Source organism: Phoenix dactylifera, chromosome 9 (genome assembly GCF_009389715.1).
Source record: "Phoenix dactylifera cultivar Barhee BC4 chromosome 9, palm_55x_up_171113_PBpolish2nd_filt_p, whole genome shotgun sequence".
NCBI lineage: Eukaryota > Viridiplantae > Streptophyta > Magnoliopsida > Arecales > Arecaceae > Phoenix > Phoenix dactylifera.
In genome coordinates, this window is record NC_052400.1 from 9,974,900 (window position 1) to 9,993,274 (window position 18,375).

General features: G+C 37.8%; 2 protein-coding genes across 5 annotated transcripts in view; both read left to right on the plus strand.

Annotated features, from left to right (window-relative positions):
* Positions 1-1,612: 1,612 nt before the first annotated feature.
* LOC103709415 (RGG repeats nuclear RNA binding protein A-like) lies at positions 1,613-8,196 on the plus strand. Its single transcript, XM_008794729.3, has 6 exons — positions 1,613-1,984; positions 2,363-2,969; positions 5,756-5,870; positions 6,124-6,273; positions 6,370-6,432; positions 7,739-8,196. The coding sequence occupies exons 1-6, from the start codon at positions 1,798-1,800 to the stop codon at positions 7,949-7,951; spliced, it is 1,335 nt and encodes a 444-aa protein (XP_008792951.1). The 5' UTR covers positions 1,613-1,797; the 3' UTR covers positions 7,952-8,196.
* A 2,625-nt stretch (positions 8,197-10,821) lies between these two features.
* Positions 10,822-18,375, plus strand: part of LOC103709416 (DNA topoisomerase 3-beta) — a 39,822-nt gene continuing 32,268 nt past the window's right edge. For 2 of the 4 annotated variants that reach the window (XM_008794730.3, XM_008794732.3), the window contains exons 1-3: positions 10,822-10,932; positions 11,050-11,106; positions 16,143-16,246. In XM_008794730.3, coding sequence (XP_008792952.1) covers positions 10,912-10,932; positions 11,050-11,106; positions 16,143-16,246 — 182 coding nt within the window. In that variant the 5' untranslated portion in view covers positions 10,822-10,911. Of the gene's footprint in view, positions 10,933-11,049; positions 11,107-16,141; positions 16,247-18,375 lie in introns of those variants that run through there. The other 2 variants (XM_039129980.1, XM_008794734.4) reach the window with 2 other exon arrangements.

Genomic DNA, 18,375 nt, shown 5'->3' on the forward strand with positions numbered 1-18,375 from the left:
TGATAATATCTTAGAAGTAGATTGCTCAAATCAAAATGACTAACAACTCATGGGCATAAAAAGGATGAGAAAATTAAGCATCAAGCTCATCTCTCATGGCAACATCGAAATATTTAGAGAGTATGTTATTCCCTCTCCCTTTATTTTCATATTCTTCAAAAATTTGTAAAGAGAAGTTCATCTTGACGCTGCCACAAAGTTCTTTCAATGTTTTCTTTGTTTTAGCCATATCATTAAGCTTTTCAAGTTAGTTGATATCTCATTATCAATGACTAGATAAACTCTTGAATTACGCTCTCCCCATGAGTTCTTAAGTAGTATGTCACTACTCAATAAATTAAAAAAAATATTATAGACGAGCTTTATTAATTTCTATGATTGATCCCATCGATTACATTAAGAGGGGATTTATAGAAGAAATTTTCTAAAGGTAATAGGATTTTCCTAATTTCCTTAGGAGATAGATTTTATAGAAGAAAATAAAGAGAAAATATCAAATAAATAGTAGAAAATAGGTTCCCAATTTCTATTAAACTTCTAACTTATCTAACAAGAGTTTCTAAAAGGAAATAAATATAAAAGTTTGGACAAAAATTAAAGAAAAATCATCCTTGAATTATGGGCCATGGAATGACATTTTCATAATTTTTTAGAAATTCATTGATATAAGTACAACTTTGATAAATTGCCCGTAAATTTCTCATCCAATCTCCTTTGAATGATTTAAGATGTGTTAGAGGCTCAACTCAATGCCAGATTATATGTCTCAATCTTCAAAATTCAGGTTTATTAGATGCTTGTGAATCAAGTTTTACTTTATATTCTTTCGTAGAGTCATGCTACAGATCTTATAGTTGACTAGAATGCATTCCATCCTGTCGGTGGATCTTAGCATGAGTCTCAATATAGCCATACCATCCTTTTAAGATTCGAGGATTCTACCATGACATCTATTACTTCCTAAAATCATTTTTTTAGGCATTTGAACCCTTCATAGTTTTAGTTTCACCTCCGCAGTTGAGCATGCAAATATTTAGTTTAGCTAATAATTATTATCTAACACTTAACTTATTATAATAATAATTATATAGATATTATTTTAAAATCTATCATTAATCTACATAAAATAATTTTTAAAATTTCAATCTTCAAGCCGGTTATAAAAGTTTATTTGCATGCGATAAAAAATGACTCACGCAAAAAACATTATTATTTTTAGAACCATCTAGTCATTGTCCTATCCTCAAAATAACGACTGTTTTTATTTCAATCATAAATAATGATTTCTCAGGATCCATATTGTGGAATATCATTGTCCCAAATAAAAATTTACTTAGATGCAATTAGAGCCATCCATCTATTTTTTTTCCCTTGGCAGAATTGCACGAACCGAGCGGTATCCAACGTGTTCAGACCGGTTCATCCGGTTGGACTGCTGAACCGGTGGCTCATCCGCATAATAAACAAAGCGGCGCACGTGCGAGAGCATCAGCCCAGAGGTACCTTCGGAAGAGAAGCAAACGCACACGCGCTTGCACGGCGCAAAACGTGGCAAAGATTTATTAGGTCTCCCATGCTTCCTCCCCTATATATATATATGCACGTAACCCCCTCTATTAACCCTAATTCTTCTGCGAGCGGCGAGGAAAGAAGCGACTTTCGGGCAAACGGAGGCGGCGGCGACGGCGGCGAGGGCGAGGGCGATGGAGGGAGGTCTTGTCGCTAGGGCTAGGGGTTGAAGAAGGGAAGGAGAGGAAGAAACCCTGGGCGATCGATTTCCGAGAGTCGTAAGCCTCAATGGCTCGGCAGGACAACCCTTTCGCCCTCCTGGGTGAGGACGACGACGGCAGCGACGTTACGGTGCTCATCGCCAAGGTCGAGGCCAAGATCTCGACGACGGCAGCGCCGCCGGCCCCGGAGCAGCAGAAGCCGAAGGCCGGTGTCGATGGCTTCCATTCGAAGCCTCTCCCTCCTTCCGAATATGGTACGGGCTTTATACTAAAGATATTTTCTTGTTTTCGTTTTATTGATTGCTGGGTAAGGGTTTTTCCTCTTTTATGACAAAGATCTCTTCTTCTGTTCCTTTTATTGATTGTGGGATTAGGGTTTTTCATTCTTGATGCCGAAGTTCCCTTCTTTTGTTCTTTTTGTTGATTGCGGGATAAGGGTTTTTCATCCTTGATGCCAAAGATCCCTTCTTTTGTTCCTTTCTTTTATTGATAATGTGGTAAGGGTTTTCATCGTTGATATAATGGTCCTTTCATCTGTTCTTTTTATTGAGGTACGATAATTTCCTTTATGATGCGGAAGTAATGTTCTGTTGTTCTTTTTGACGATTCTTTAATGGTTTTATTGATTACAGTGAGGACGGAAAGGGGTAGAGGGAGAGGTGGCCGCGGCCGAGGTTTGGGAAGAGCTGTGTTTAGATCTCGTGGTGGGGGTGCTGGCGATGAAGCAGATGGGCAGTTTGGGAACGGTGCGTCCAGGGCTTTTGATGGCGATTCTAATGGACGTAGTCGGGGACGTGGTGGTGGTAGAGGAGGAAGGGGGCGTGGAAGGGGCAGGGGATTCTATGAAGAGCGGGGATTTGGTAACGAGAATCAGAATAATGGAGGGAACGAGAACCAAGGCCAGGGAGGAGATGGGTTGGAGGAGCGGGGTGAGGTCCAGGGCAAATATTACGGTTCTGGTGAGAATCGCCCTCCCAGATATGAGAATGGGAAGTTTGGTGAAGAGGGAAGGAATTCAGATTGGGAGGAGAAGGGGTACAGTGGTGATGGCCGTGGGTTTAGAGGTGGGGAGCGCCGTGGGGGAAGGGGTTATACTGGTCGTGGGTTTAGGGGTGGTGAGGGCCGCAGATATGGTGGGCGTGATGGAACTCGGAACTTATCTGAAAATAAGGAAGCTCCTGCTGATGGAACGGAGCAAGCTGTGAATGATGCCCCTAGTGGTGATGGTGCAACTGGATGGTATGCATCTGTCTGAAAGATTTCTTACTTGTGTTGGGTTTATTGCAGTCTTTAGTCTTGATAGATAAAAGTCATATTTTTTTAATGATTGAGTACTTGGTTTAATCTTTTGAATATCACCTTCGATCATCAGCAGAGCTCTCATTCTGAATGAATGATTTAATATAGCTTTCTGTTTTTCAGTTTTATTATTTCCTTTGGAGCAAAGTGTACACTTGATCTAGTATGTCAAGCTAATTTTTAATCATGGGGACTGGTCAGTTATTGTACAATCTAGCATCATATAATTTTAGACTAGTTTTTGTTAGGGTCAAAGATATGTATAGTTGATGATGGTGTTATGGAAGTCATGTTTTTTGATATGAATACTGCACCACAACCTTCATCAGCTATTGATATGATTAATAATACCCTTAACCAGGATATTGTATCAAGCAATGTTGGCAGCCGCACATATGCCTTTTTTATGACTCTATTATTTTTAGTATCTTCTTTGAGACAGTTATAGTGTAGAATTTGAAGTCTGCCAGATTTTTATAAAAGCATCTGGGAAAGGGGTGATGAGTTTAAAAACCAGAGACATTTGTACAATGAATATGATCTTGTTACTTGTCACTGTTTGATAAGAAATATATGTCTATTAACCGGATAAGGTTCAAACTCAATATATGAGTTCAATCTGAATGATTTTAAGGCCAGATTGAGATTGTGTGATGTGTGCTGTATGTGTGGTTCTGCTTGCTTATTTGTATATATGTATATGCTTATATGGGCGTGCAGATATATGTATAATATGCATGCATGCATGTGGGCACTACCTGCATTCATGATAAATAGGTAGTTTCATATAGGTCGCTACAACATGCAAATTCTTTTCTCCAATTTGGTTTAAAAAAATATTGATAATGGTAATGGTGCTTTCTAGGGGAAACATGTAAGGAACTTCCTTTAAGGATCTTACAATGCTGAAAGTGGTACTCACAAGGGTTGGATCTCTGTTATAATGTTAATCCATTTGATTACTTTGCTTATGTAAAAGATACGTGGAGTGGGTTTTACTTAAACAAAATTGAATATCCGGATATTTGTTGATTTGTATACTTTAAGGTTCAGTTATAGAACATTGACTCCCCATTTATTTTTTTTTCATAATATGTGCATTTAGCTTGGTTCAATATGCAATATGGTTATTTGTTAATTTGGATAATTTAAAGGTTCAGTTATGAAAAGTTCACTCTCCATATTTGCTTTATAATGGGCATTTTGATTGGTTCAATATAGTTTGATATTATTGAGGACCTTTGGTTAGATGTAGAATAGTTTGTATTGGTAAAAAGTATTAATTTGTATTGGAAAAAGAAGGGCGAATTCATTCTTATGGAGTAGGTGATTAGCCAAGTTGAAATAGCATTTTATGTGGTTATTCAAAGACTATGATCTGAGATTCATGTCCAACAGGACCATCATTTTTGTATGAATTTTTTTCATCACTTCTAACATAACTTTGGCATGTAGAAGGTTTCCATTATGCGATGTAGGGCCAACTTGATTCTTTATGAATTGAGAGGGGGTGATTCAAGTGTGGTGGGGAGGCTGGTAAAGTAGATTGATTGAACGATGACTAAATTTACTATAAAATTATCAAAAAAATGTTTTGATTAAGAAGAGCGGAACTTCTCTTTGAGTCATACCTATGGTACTCTAATTCAACATATGATGCATAGTGATGAACTTATGTTCGGCAGTACATATTAGATATTTATGAAATGCTCCATGTTTCTAAGTTCTTAGACACATAAGGTTGAGGTGTTCTTACCATGGACAGATGCTCTACTTATTTATGAATTTCAGGTAGAATATATGACAATGGTTTCAATAATTTGAACTTATCCTAAATGTGTATAGAAGTGCATATAGAAAGGGTGGCTGGTTAGTTTTCTTGGATGGCATTTAATATACACTAGTGAAACAAAGTGAGGGAATTAATTCATGATAAAACCAATCTGTTGAAAAATGAATGCTATATTTTGCCTTCATGGCTCAACTGTGGTGTTTTATTCGACTAGTGGTACAATAACACATGGTATTATAAATGATATTTCTAGAGGTAGGATTCTCTCTCTCTCTCTCTCTCTCTCGGAAGGCGATTCTGAGAGGTTTTTGGGGTATAATTTGTTAAAAAATTCAGTTCTTGTCAGACAGAAAATAATTACATTCTTGATAATTTATACACGTGGTTGAACTTAGTGGTAGGCTGCCATGAGGCATAAAATTTTATCGAGCACCATGAGGAATGGCATTTGTGATTATTTTTGTTTGGATGTTGAATGCTCGTTAGACCTATCATCTTGTTATCTTTAGTGAAAGTTAAAATGTGATCGAGTTCCATGAGGTGCTTTATTGTTAACATAATGTCATTGTTGAAGAAGGAAAATGGAAAACTTGTCGTTTAGTTCTCTGAGATGACAAGTGGCTTAGGCTGAGTACCAAGGCAGATCTCCAGTTGGTGCTCATGTAATGTTCTGTTTATGGAAGGCCTTTTAGGGATTGAATAAGATCAAGTATTTTTCAGACAACAGATGGGTCATCTGAGCACTTGTGCTATTCTTTTCATCTTTAGTTTCTATATTGCTGCTTATATGGAGCTTGGTTCTTTGATTCCAAGTGTGCTTGTATTCTAATCTTGTTCTTAATTTTTGTGTATTCTAGCCTCTATATGAAGCTTTGGCTTTCTGATGCATTTATATTTGATTATTGATATATCTGACTAAAATTATTTGTATCAGGGACATGCCTGCAACGAATGATGTATCGAAGGATGCAGAGCCTGAGCAAGTAAATCCTGAGAAAGTGGTTTCTGAAGATGCTTCTGAGAAGAAGATGCCTGAGGAAGAGGATAACGTAAGAATTCCTTCTGGAGTAGGCTGGATTAGTTACATTTTGAACATCACTTAAGTTGTTGCCTCCATATTAAGTCATTTTTGTTCTGTGATCCCAACCAGTTGGGGCTCTTCATGGGGCTGCCTGTGGGCCTGTTCATTTAATAGGCAAATTACAGTGATAGTGTTCATACTTGGTTTTGGACTCAAGTTGCAACTGGATTTTATGTTGTTCCCCAAATAAGTACCTTATGTGTTCTTTTCTTTTCTTTCAGTCAATGACCCTTGATGAATATGAAAAGTTGCTTCAAGAGAAGCGGAAAGCTTTAGAAGCTTTGAGGACTGTGGAGAGAAGGGTTGTTGTGGACAAGGAATTTGAGGGAATGCAGTTGGTTGAGAAAAAGAAGGATGATGAACTCAAGCTGGTTAGTTGTTAGGCTCATGGTCATAGTTAATGCTGCTTTAAATGTGTTCTTTAGAATCATTGCATTTGCTGACTTGTGGCTATTTTGTTGTCGCAGAAAGTCGAAAAGGACAAGCTCAAGAAGAAGGATAATGTTGAAAAGGAAGAGAAAGTTCGCAAGGTACTGTCTACATATATGAACTTATTGACTGGCTTTTGTATGCTCCATTTGTATCATGATTTATTTGCATGCAATCATTTTTATTTTTTTGTTTATTTGTTACTAAATACAACTATTGGAGAGTTTGCATGCTATTTATGACTTGATTTGTGCTCACGTGCTTTCAGATGCATGGAAGTTGGAATGGATCTATGGTGCATTACTTAACAATTCTCATGCTAATAATCCACATCTAGGATAACCTTGATCTAATTTTGTTGAAATGACTAAACATTTCGGTAGTTTGTTGTGAAATGTAATCCAAATATTACCACAAGAAAGTGAATCCGACATCCTACACTTGGTTGATTTCATCAGCAAGTATAGTGGTTTTTAATGTTTAGGATATCTATCATCTATACCCTGGTGGATATGGCAATTACTGCAACACCAGCAGAACATGTCTTGTTCTTGAATCCTTCAAAATCGATTTAATGGGGCTCTTTCCTCTTGTTTCCAGTCAAAAGTACACACTTATTGGTTCTCTGTCAAGAAATTTCATCAAATGTCAATATTATGATTTATAAGTCAGATTATTGAGAGAGAGAGAGAGAGAGAGAGAGAGCGAGCTAAGTAGCTAGCAATTCTTGTGTCAGAGCTAACACCATGTTTGATTAATCTAGGATGTTGTCTGAGATAGCTATATCCTTCTTTGGCTGATTTATTTGGTCTAGTTGTCTAATGACCGATATTTTTCATTGATCCTTCTCTCAATAGAAGTTTTGACCATCCTTAGGAAGTAGAGAGGAAATTGAGCTATAAAGATAGCAGGGAAAAAAAGATAGAATTTATTGAAAATGCATCAAGGAAAACTTATGTCGTGAAAATATTTTTCAATTTATTCGCTGTTCAATTTCTCTTGCCATCACTGAGTCTTTACTGGTGGTATTTAGTGGTTTGAAAGCGACATTTGAAGAGCCTTCATAGCGATAGATGTTTGGATAAAGTGACATTAGTGTTGAAATGAAGATTAACAAAATGAGAATTAGGGTGTAACATGCAAGGCTAATTGTGATATGATCCGCTACGTTCTTATGTAAAGTGTGTTTAGATTATCCTAGCATTTTTTGTGTTGTTTTGGTTCCAGCCATGATAATCAATAAGATGGCCTGCTCAGCAATTTTCATATAAGCTTGTATTATGTAATTGTATTTTTTCTGTCTGCAAGGAGTTGCCTGGTGTCGATGATACTCATCGACATTTAGGCAATGACGGCAAGGTGTAACCTAGTAATGTAATATGAACCTCCTTTTGTTCATACTTGCAGTCGGTGAGCATAAATGAGTTCCTGAAGCCTGTGGAGGGTGAGAGGTATGTTGGGCCTGCATCTGCTCGTGGACGTGGTGGTGGTAGAGGTCGTGGTCGTGGAGAGCGTGGTGGATTTAGAGGTGGTTATGGAGGTCGTGGACGCGTCGCTCCTGCACCTTCCATTGAAGATCCTGGCCAATTTCCAATTTTGGGGGCAGTTGCTAAGGCATGATTTTGTCAGTGGTTAGGTTTTTGTTTTATTTCATCTTCCTTCTCCTACTTCTCTTTTTGGGTTATGGATCTACATCAGGTACTTTGTAGTTTTATATCAATCTTATGGAGGTGTCAGGGACTTCAGGTAATGCTGACATTTTTGTTTGTGTGTCTGGGAACACCTTTCATATATATGGCGATATTATTTTTTTATTTTTGACGTTCAACCTAGCAAATATCATTATTATACTGGTGTTCGTGGTATGTGTATTATCTTTGGATGCACTCTGAATGGAATTTGGATTTGCTGGCCCTGTTATTCTTTTTCAGATTGATATTGTGTGCCTGAAGCCACTTGGAGAGCTATAAAGCATTTTCTAGGAACCAGGCAATGCCGTGGCCACTTTTGTGGTTGGCTTTCTGCATCCTGTTCTAGTTTATAATTCTCAATTTCCTAGCATTTTCTAGGAACCTGGCCGGGCCGTGACAGCTCTTCTGCATCCTGTATTAGTTTATAATTCTCGATTTGGATTTTGATAATTAATTGGTGTTGCTGGGTCAAAGGTTGTGATTGCTTTTTGCTGACATATTTTGTTTAAATCCTCGTTCACTTCCCCCTTGATGTCTCATCATGACTCATCAGGTCATTACGCTTAGTTTCATCCATTTTTAATCCCTTAGATGTAATCGACTTTCCGCAATTATATCTTTGCTGCACTCCAAAAGCTTTTATTTTTGCACTCAGTAATAATGTAGTTGCATGCTATGTTTTTTACGTGCCAGGGTACGCTAGCATTGTTAATGGTGCTATCTCCCAAAAGCTAGCCGTGTGCTGTCTTTAACTGGGTTTTGCTCCAATGGTGATGGTAGCCCTTTTTGCAAGTTCTGGGTAGATTTTGGGTGGTGTGCGTACAAGAACCTGGACTTTAGATAATTAAAGTGCAGGAAGGTCTCATCTCCCTTTTCTATGAGAAAAGCTTGCTGTCTATTCCCTGCGTCGAGCTCTAATGAGGAGGCCCATTGAATCTGAAACTTCAAATCCCTAATTTTCCTACTTGCTCTTATTTTGCAAGCTATGCACTCTAACTTCAATAAGCAGAGTCTTAACCTAGACTTGATCCCCATTACTGGAAACCAATTACATTCCAAGAAGACTTGCTGACCTCCCCATCATTATGTGCCAACACAAGGTGTATGACCCTTTTGCTCTCTCAGGCTCACAGTACTCGTATATTCAACAATGCGAACTACCCCAATGATTTTATTGATGAACAATGTTGTAAAATTTGTCAGCGGTCGCCATCCCTTCAGCCTTTTATTAGTTGAATCCCATGCCTCTTTAGCACCACTAATTCAAGAATCAGTGAGCTGTGAGTCCTGATAAGAAAGAATTCCCATGCCGCTTGCTTACAGCCAATGTACAGGAAACAATAATCGTAGGAGGAGCTGGGGGATGCGTTTAGTTCGTGACTCTGGAATCGGAATCGAATTTGGATTGGGATTTGAATGCTAATGGGAGAGTCTAAATTAAATTTTGTGAACTGGGGCATTTCTATTCCTTTTGGAATTAAAATCTGAATGAGACTTTTCCGAACCAAATGGCTAGAATAGGAATTACTTATTTTAATTTCTATTTCAGAGCCCAACTTTCTCCAACCATACATGCGCTAGTTTCTTTTCACGTCCCAAACAAAGCCACCTCATCTCCAAGTCTCCATTTATCTTCGGTTAAGATAGCTGACGCCAGAGCAGTTGACAACTAACAAAACAATTGTCCAAGGATCTGACTTTATATGGAGATACAGAGATGGTTGTTTCTGGAATTGTGATTGTGTCATAGGATGTTATCCATGCCGATGCCAAACTGATGAACCTGCAAGGCTCATACCGAGCTAATGATCTCAAGGCTCCTCTATATATGTATGGGTACAAAAACACCACCTATCCTGTTTACACTGACATATTAAAATGTATCCTTCAGATATCCATACAACTTACATTAGGAAGGTCTGGGATCAGTTGGTATTAGCTATATGCTGGCAGCTATGACAAGAGGGAAATGAAAAGGTCTTGCTCAATAGAAAAGCCTCTAACTTTACCACCCTTGCTGTTGCTTTGAAGTTTGAACCTTTTTCTTTCCGGGACAATGGTTCGAATATTAAAGATGCTGGTAGTCTGGCCTTCTTGCTAACATACTCAACAATTTGTTTTTAAATACTCTCTACTGGCCTCCTCCTTTCCTAACAAAAGCAGGGGAAAGGAGCTACTTTTGTTCCTTCTCTCCATTTTATTCCCACGAAGAAGGCTATTCTCATTATATATAGTGGAAGTTCATAATAGATTGCTAACAAGATATTTTTAAAAAGAATATTTGTTACAATCTTATCTGAAGCCTGCCATGTTATACACAGCATATAGGAAAAAGGATCATCATTATAAGAGCATTTATTATAATTTTATAGATTTTTTTGTATATATACCTTTCTAAATATACGAAATTGCATGAAAACCTTTGTAATTTTTTTTTTTGCACGTACATCTTTTTTTTTTTCTTTTTTACATATACCGTATCATTTAACATCGTGAAAAAATAACCGGCTTAAAATTTAAATAACTAAAATATCTTTATGGGTAGATATGCAAAAAAAAGTTGTAAGGATATATACATAAATAGCAATTTTATAAGGATATTCATGTTTTTTTTCATATTTAGAAGTATATATATTTAAAAATTTCATTAAAAAATAAAATTTGGCCAAAATTTGTTAAATTTTTATTATAAGCTTGCTAGCTCAAACCGGACCGGCATTTTTCTGCTGAAGACCGGTTCGCTTCGGTCCACTTCTTGACGTCAAAACAGACCCCTAACTTGGTTCAATTTTACCGTATCTCTCTCTTCCTTTCGCTGTCGCGAATTCGACTCTCCTCCCAGCTCTTGAGATCGCGCCCTACTCGCTCGCTCTCCGCTCCGCCCCCGAGATGGCGCCCAAGGTTCTAATGGTGAGGAGAGGGCTCTTGGATCCCCAAATTCTCTTTCTCCATCTATCTCGCTCGCAGCCTTAGTCCTCTTCGTCTCTTTTGATTCTAATCTCCCCAAAAATCTTTTCCTTGTTCCAGGTCGCGGAGAAGCCCAGCATCGCTCTCTCGGTAGCCTCGGCGCTTTCTGGTGGTCGGGTGAGTCCCAGTGATTTCTCAACTTTGCATAACTCGAACCCTATGTGAACTATTTTGAATCCAAATTGTTGAAATATGAATTGCATGTGCTGGAAAAGATTGCCAGGAAATTCGAAAAAGTAGCCTCTTCTTTTCTTTTCTTTTTTGTTTATATTGATGAATCCCAGTTTTATTATGGTATCTCATAGGTTGGCATATTGAATGTTTACTTGTTGTTGAGTTCATGGTGAGAAGCTGTTATTTTGAGGATTTTATACATCATGCGAGAACTTGAGATGAATGGGAAGATTTTTCAACTGTAGGGAATGGAGATGTGCCAAAGACTTGGGGATGGCAAATTCTGACCCTGACTTGCGGTTGAAATAAATGGGGTTGGGTGATTGTTTTATAATTGGGTAGTTTGGGTTTGGCCTCCCAACTTGATGGCTCAACATGAGTTGGATAAACCATTAAAATCCAGTTTAGGACCCTAGAAATGTGGTATAATGCAATGGGCCCTAGGCTAGACAAGGCTTGGCTTGAAAGCTTAGGAAAGTTTTGCAATTAATTGATTGAAAACAAGACTACTGAAGAGAAAAGTAGACAATGCTTAGAGGGTTCAAGGTTTATCATGTTTTCTTCTCCACTTCAATTTTATTTCCTCTTTTTCTCTCTATGGGGATTCGCAACCTTAGATCCCTTCTTTTTGGCCCTAGTGTATAGATTGGTTGGTGGGTTAGAATGGGTTTACTTTTCTAAAACCAACAATAAATGTGCTACGTATGGGTTGAGGGTTTTTTGACCCAACATGAATCCAACCAGACCAGTTATTGCATTCTATACAAATAGCATATGAGGATTTGCTTGATTTGAGAACTATACCATTGAGGTGATGCTTATGTAGAGAATTATGGGAAATAGGATAGGCTGTTGGCAAGATTGGTTGATGAGACATTCCAAGGATCAGTGATGCTGCAGAGCCTTTTGCTCTTGAATTTTGTCAGCAAATAGTTAGTCCAATAGTCTCTTTATGCAAATTAGGGTATCTAAGTGGTTCTTGCTATTTATATTTAATCATACGTTCTTTGTGATAGTAATCTGCTATGCATGGATTATTTGCTCGATTCTATTTCCAGCATATTGTAGCTTGTTCAATAATGTGCATGCACATAGGTCTACTAGAAGGGAACTCCAAGGTGACCATTCACAATTGCATGCATCTGGCAGCTGACTATTGTTTTTTTTTCACCCTGATAGGACAAAGGGGAACCAGGGATCCCCAAACTGCATTCTATTGAACAAGCATTCACCATTGTTAGCTTTAGACATAAGCACTAGCCCACTAGGAAGACCAAAGGTCCATATACAACTCATTTTCGATTTCAATTATGGTTCCTTGGCTAGAGTTTCAGCAGTTTTGGCAGTTCAGATGTTTCACTCTGATTTCCAGAGTTTCAGTCAAAAAAGTCAGGATAGAAAACCCCAAAATAGAGAAAATAACAAACAAAGAGAAATCAAGACATGCCATTTTACATTGATCTAAGTTACCCAGGCTCATAATTAGTTGTTTTGGGTGGTTTTTTGTTGAAAGCTTGCGCTTGTATCAAGGGGAGAGGCCTATCATTTTTGAATCAATTTAATTGAATGCATTGTGCAACGAGAGGTAACAAAAGTTCTTTTCTTCTTCTACTGCTCCTTGTAGGACCAAAGCCCACATAGAATCATGATCCTTAAACACTCAGCTTTGCGAAGGTAACTTAAATGTCATATAGGTATTTGGATAGGAGGGTCACTACTACTATATTTTTTGGAAGAAAAATAAGTTGGTATTATGGCACATGCATGTTGGTGTTATGGCATGGGACAATTTGCTTATGCTGAACATTAGTATCTTAGATTGACTTCAACAAGAACAAGGGTGCTATCAACATCTGCCAGATTCAACACCTAGCTAATTTAGCTTCATTGTAGTATCAATTATCTTAGCCAATGGAAAGTGGTTGCTTACAAGTTATCTATGAAGCACGTACATGGATATTCTATGATATGGATATACCAGTACAACAAATCTTGATAAGTAAGATATGATATGGCTAGAATATGTCTCTCTATATATGGTAGAGCTAATATGTAGGTATTCACACAATAACCCTTATAAGGTCGGTTTCTAACCGGACAATTGGGGCCCTGGCACCATTGATCCGAGCCATTAGATGCGATCTACTTTCTCTAAACTGCACACTATTAAAGATATCTAGCCTATGCATCTAGTGGTCAAAATATGCATTGTTTCATATTATCTAAACTATTCATTTTTGACCATTAGATGCATAGGCTAGGAATCTCCAAATTATATGATTTTTGACCGAGAGCGATTTGGACATAGTAGATCGTATCTAATGGCTCGGGTCATTGGTACTAAGCTCTCGGTCATCCAGTTAGGAACGACCTTACTAGGGTGGTTGTGTACGTGCTTATATATTAACTTTATTTTATCTCTATATTAATATATGTATATATGTATATGTATTTCTATATATTTATCTTATACATATATACGTGCCCACATATATAAACATAAATGCATATGTGTGTATGTAGAAAAGTATCGATAAAGTGTAGTAGGCTACCAAAATAACATATTCCATACTTTATACAATAGCATTAACTTCATAAGTTCATCGTTAATCATTATTCCATGGACCACAATCCATAATCTATATTTTAATTTTAATATCGATAGACTACAAAATTGATCCTCTCCTTCATTTTTGGAGGTATTGAGGAAGTATCTAAAGTATATCTGGGAAAAATCCCAAGTTTTTTTTACTCTACACAAGTATTGGACATATAACCAAGAAGTATTTGATACGGATATCATATATTAACGACATGCGATTCAAAGTATTTGTGCTTTCTAGCAAGTCATGTAGTCAAATGTTATGTCCTTTTGTAATTAATGTACACCTTGCATTATGAAGCCAAAAGGAGATGGGTCTTGAGCAATAGCTTTCTTATAATTTTTTTAATGCATCATTTTTTCAATATAAATTAAATTAACTTGCTTGCTGTTGCCTATGTAATTAACGGATTAAGACAATAAAAATAATGATCTATGATAATTCTAATTAAACAATGATATGGCAATGTCAAGGAGAACTTGCAAGGAAAAATATGATCTTTTGTTTTGCACCTATATAAGAATCTTTCTTGAATTTCAAAATATTAATTAAGATATCTACTCACCTACTGATTTTTGTAGTGATCTTATCATGATTATTTGCTTGTATCTTTTTGTTCGCGACTTACAATTGCAAAGATCTATAAAGCTTAATTTTATTTTTGTGCCAACAACTATATGGTACTATAAACATTTGGTACCTTGATGTCTACAAAATCAACCCAAACAACATATTTTCGAAAGAAAATCATAGTGCAGCTGAAATGACCGAAATCAGCCAAATTGTCGAAAATTGGTTGAAGTCGGTTGAGACTAATGGAATTTGAAGATTTTGGTTGGTTTTGAATTGGTTTTGGCCGAACTTATCTACTTCATTCGAAACTTCAAAGCTTGCTTATGATGAATAGAGCAAACTAGGCCCACTATAAAGTCAGTGTATTTATTTTCTTCTTTGAGAATATAAATGGCCAAGGTATTAAATAATGTTGCAGGATCTTGTACTAATTTTTTGCTAGAATAATACAATTAAGGCAGGCCGAACCAGACTAAACCGCTCGGTTCGGCCCGTATCGAGCTGATCCGGTGGAAAACTGGGTCGGTTCGCCTGTTAAAATTGGTTTTGGCCTCGAACTGGCCGGATTGGATATCGAACCGACTGAAATCGGCTGAAAAAGGCATGAACTGGACTAAATTGGTCGGAATCGGCCTGGTACCCGCTGGAACCGTTTGGAACTGGCCGGCTCCGTTCAAACTTGGTGCGAACCAGAGTTGGCGGAACTGTTCTGAACTGGGCAGTTCGGGACGTACCAAGCTGTACTGGCGGCAGACCGGGATGCTCCGGCAATGGAAACGAAACCCGCCGACGGAGGGGAAGAAAGAGAAGGAAAGAGAGAAAAAGAGAGATTAAGTGGGGGAGGGAGGGAAAGGAAAAGGAAGGAAGAGAGAGGGAAGTAGAGGCCGGCCGACGTAGGGCCGATGGAGGCTGGCGATCTGCGCGGAGGAGGCGGAGGAGGGCTGGCCTCCACCTCTCTCTCTCTTCCTTCCTCTCCCTCTCCCTCTCTCCCTTGCTTTCCTCTCTTTCCTTCTCCGCCCCCTCCGTCTCCTCCGCACGGGTCATCGTACTCTGCTGACCCTCCACCGGCCTCCGTCACCCTCCTCTCTCCCTCCCTCTCTCCTTCTCTCTCTTTTTCTTTCTTCCGTTCACTAAAAAAATTTGCAATTTTTAAGTAAAGCCGGCAAATCGTTTGCTGGCTTCACTTAAATATCGCGAAATTTAAAAAAAATTAAAAAATTAAGTAAGTCGGCAATGAGTTTGTCGATTTGAACTTAAAATGTGAAAAAATAAAAGGAGCCTCCTTCGGGCAAAATGAAACAGGGGACCGGAGGTGGAGCCTCGCCTCTGCTCTCCCCGGCCTCCTCTGCATGGAGGCTCCCCGGCCTTCGCCAGCTGGCCCCAGGCCGACCTCTCTTCATTCCTCTCCTTCTCCCTCCATTCCCTACCCTACTCTCTCTCTCTTTTTTTCTCTTTTTCTCTTTTTCCTTCTTCTTCCCCTCCGGCGACAGCGTCTCGGTTTGTTTGCCGGAACCGTCCTACTAAGCTGCCGGTACGGCTCAGGACGTCTCGAACCGGGCGGTTTGGGACGGCTCTGCTGACCATGTCTTATGTATTATTTGAATTTAGTTAATGTTATTCTTTGCTTGGAGATACTTGGTTATTAAAGATGCTTGAAAATTTCTCCAATCAATTTTATGTCCGGCATTCTTCATCTCTTCTTTGTTATATCAATATAGATTTAGCTTTGGCGTCTACTGGTTCTTTTGCTTTTTCTTGGTGGTTGTTATTATATGATTCATCTAGCTGTCTTACGTGTCACAGATGTCTACACGGAGGGGCAGTACTGATGTACATGAGTTTGATGGAATGTTTCGGGGACTTCATGCACATTTCAAAGTGACATCTGTTATTGGTCATGTCTTCAGGTCTCCCATCTTATTGTTGTTTCTGAGGTCTTTTTGCTCTGATAGGATAGAAGTAATAGTCTTTGCAAATACCTACTTTTCTTGTTGATTTGCTCTGCTTTTTTTTTTCCTTTTGTTCAATCTTGCTAGTCTTATATTTGCATGTGGCATTGCCACATATTAACAATGTAATTAGTTGCCCATGAACAATGCAAATATATATTTCTGCAAGAAATGTTGGATGAAGTCCTAAGGTAGTTGTGGATTTGAAGATAGCTTTATATATCCAATTGAATTTATTTATTATTGATTTTAATATCAGCAAAGCTTAGAGAAAGAAACAAGAATGCGATGAACTTCCATCTGATATGACACAACTATTTAGCATAATGTTCATGTGAAATCACAGGAGTTCTTAAGCAAATATCAAGTTTATATGTATGGGTTTACTTACATAATTGAGTGATATTTTTAGAAACATTTATTTGGATAAATCTTAGCTACCTTAGTCAGGAGTGGATGCTGTAGTGGGTCTGGATGTGAGTGCATGAACTGGATCTCTTAAAATAAATTAGAGTAAGTGGGAAAAAGGGTGCAGGAGCAAGTTTCAAGAGAAATTGCAAATTGTGTACTTTATATTGAATAGTTTGGCCACAAAGGGAGAGATGGCTACCAAACCTTTTTTACTTTACATTGTTATGATTCATAACTTATGAAGAACTTTATCATGAACATAATTGAATGGAAGTCCTGTAGTGACTTAAAAGCATGTGATGATGGTAATCTCGATCAAGACCCTCCATGCTATGTGAATGCCTTTTTTGACCAAGGTTTGTTCTCTTTGGGCATGGAGGCTTAGTATGTGCTCTCATTATGTGTAATTTTTTTTTGGATGTGTATTTAATCTTTATTGTATCTTAATTGCTTTATTCACATCTCTTGAAGAGAAATAAGTGCATGCTTTTGGATAATCTTAAAGTTAAATTGCTACGAGTAACATATCAAGTAGTTCCAAAGCCAAGTTATGTTGATCATATGGGATTATGGGACAAATGTTTGCTTCACTTGAAGACTTGATGATAATCTTTCTTTTTCCCATAATTCCCTATCTAAACAAATCATGATTCTTTACAACCTGTCTCTAATTGTACACATTATTTTTATCCTATCAAATTCAACATGTTTAAGCACACAAATTTGGAAACCAAAGAAAGTGGAGCCATAACAGTGTCCTAAGATTTGATGATTCATCACTCAAAGTTAGATCACACAGTATAAAGATATTTTATAATGTCTGAACTTTGAACTGCTTTTATAATTTGGGTGAAACACATGGTCTTCTCGAATTTCTTTTGGGTGTCCTAATGATTTGAAGAGTCGTCACTGAAGTTAGGTAAGGGATTAGTGGCAAGTGATTTAACATGGACAATGCATGATCCTCTCGATCTTCTTTTGGGTGTCCTTATGGTTTATATCCTCGAAAAGTTTATGTCCTTAAACAATTTATCAAGGAGATCAACTACTCGTCTCCTATGAAGCCTGAACACAAATATAATACCATACAAGATGGACAAGGCTACATGGAAATCTTGAAAAATTAGGATGTAATATAGCTCGGATACAACAATGAATAACCATATATTGACATATTTTTATTATATATGACTAATTTTCATATTGTCTGGCTTAATAGAGAATTTGTAGCTGTAACTTAAGATAAGTCATTTGAGCATCCTTTATCTATTTACCAAGGAAGTGGCTATTGCTTTATCTTCATCTTTAGATGTTGCATATTGATGCTTTGACACATCTCCTAACACCTTTCCTATCTCGTAAAAAGGTTATGGTATAGTTGCTCCTTTGCGTCACTATCTTGAATGTACAATCCTCCTAATGTTTATCCAATTAGGCCTTTAGTTTCTACTAAGAAGTAGCTCAACATCTTGTCATGAGCAACCATTCTTAAGTAACTTGTAGCACCTTGTTAAACACATACTATTAGACAACCTCTAAGGATGGCTTTCTTTCTTGGCTTGTTTCTTGAAGGACCTATAGGCTCCCTCTTAACATTCCATCTATCTCGGTTAGCATCTTCTGGCTTGGCCTAGCTATACATGGGGTCAGATTAACTCATGTCTAATTTGAGCACT

Excerpts from the sequence above, each read along its gene's own strand:
- LOC103709415 (XM_008794729.3), top strand. The coding sequence starts at position 1,798 with ATGGCTCGGCAGGACAACCCTTTCGCCCTCCTGGGTGAGGACGACGAC. Across the intron at positions 5,871-6,123 it reads TGCCTGAGGAAGAGGATAAC|TCAATGACCCTTGATGAATA; the intron begins GTAAGAATTCCT and ends CTTTTCTTTCAG. Across the intron at positions 6,274-6,369 it reads AGGATGATGAACTCAAGCTG|AAAGTCGAAAAGGACAAGCT; the intron begins GTTAGTTGTTAG and ends TTGTTGTCGCAG.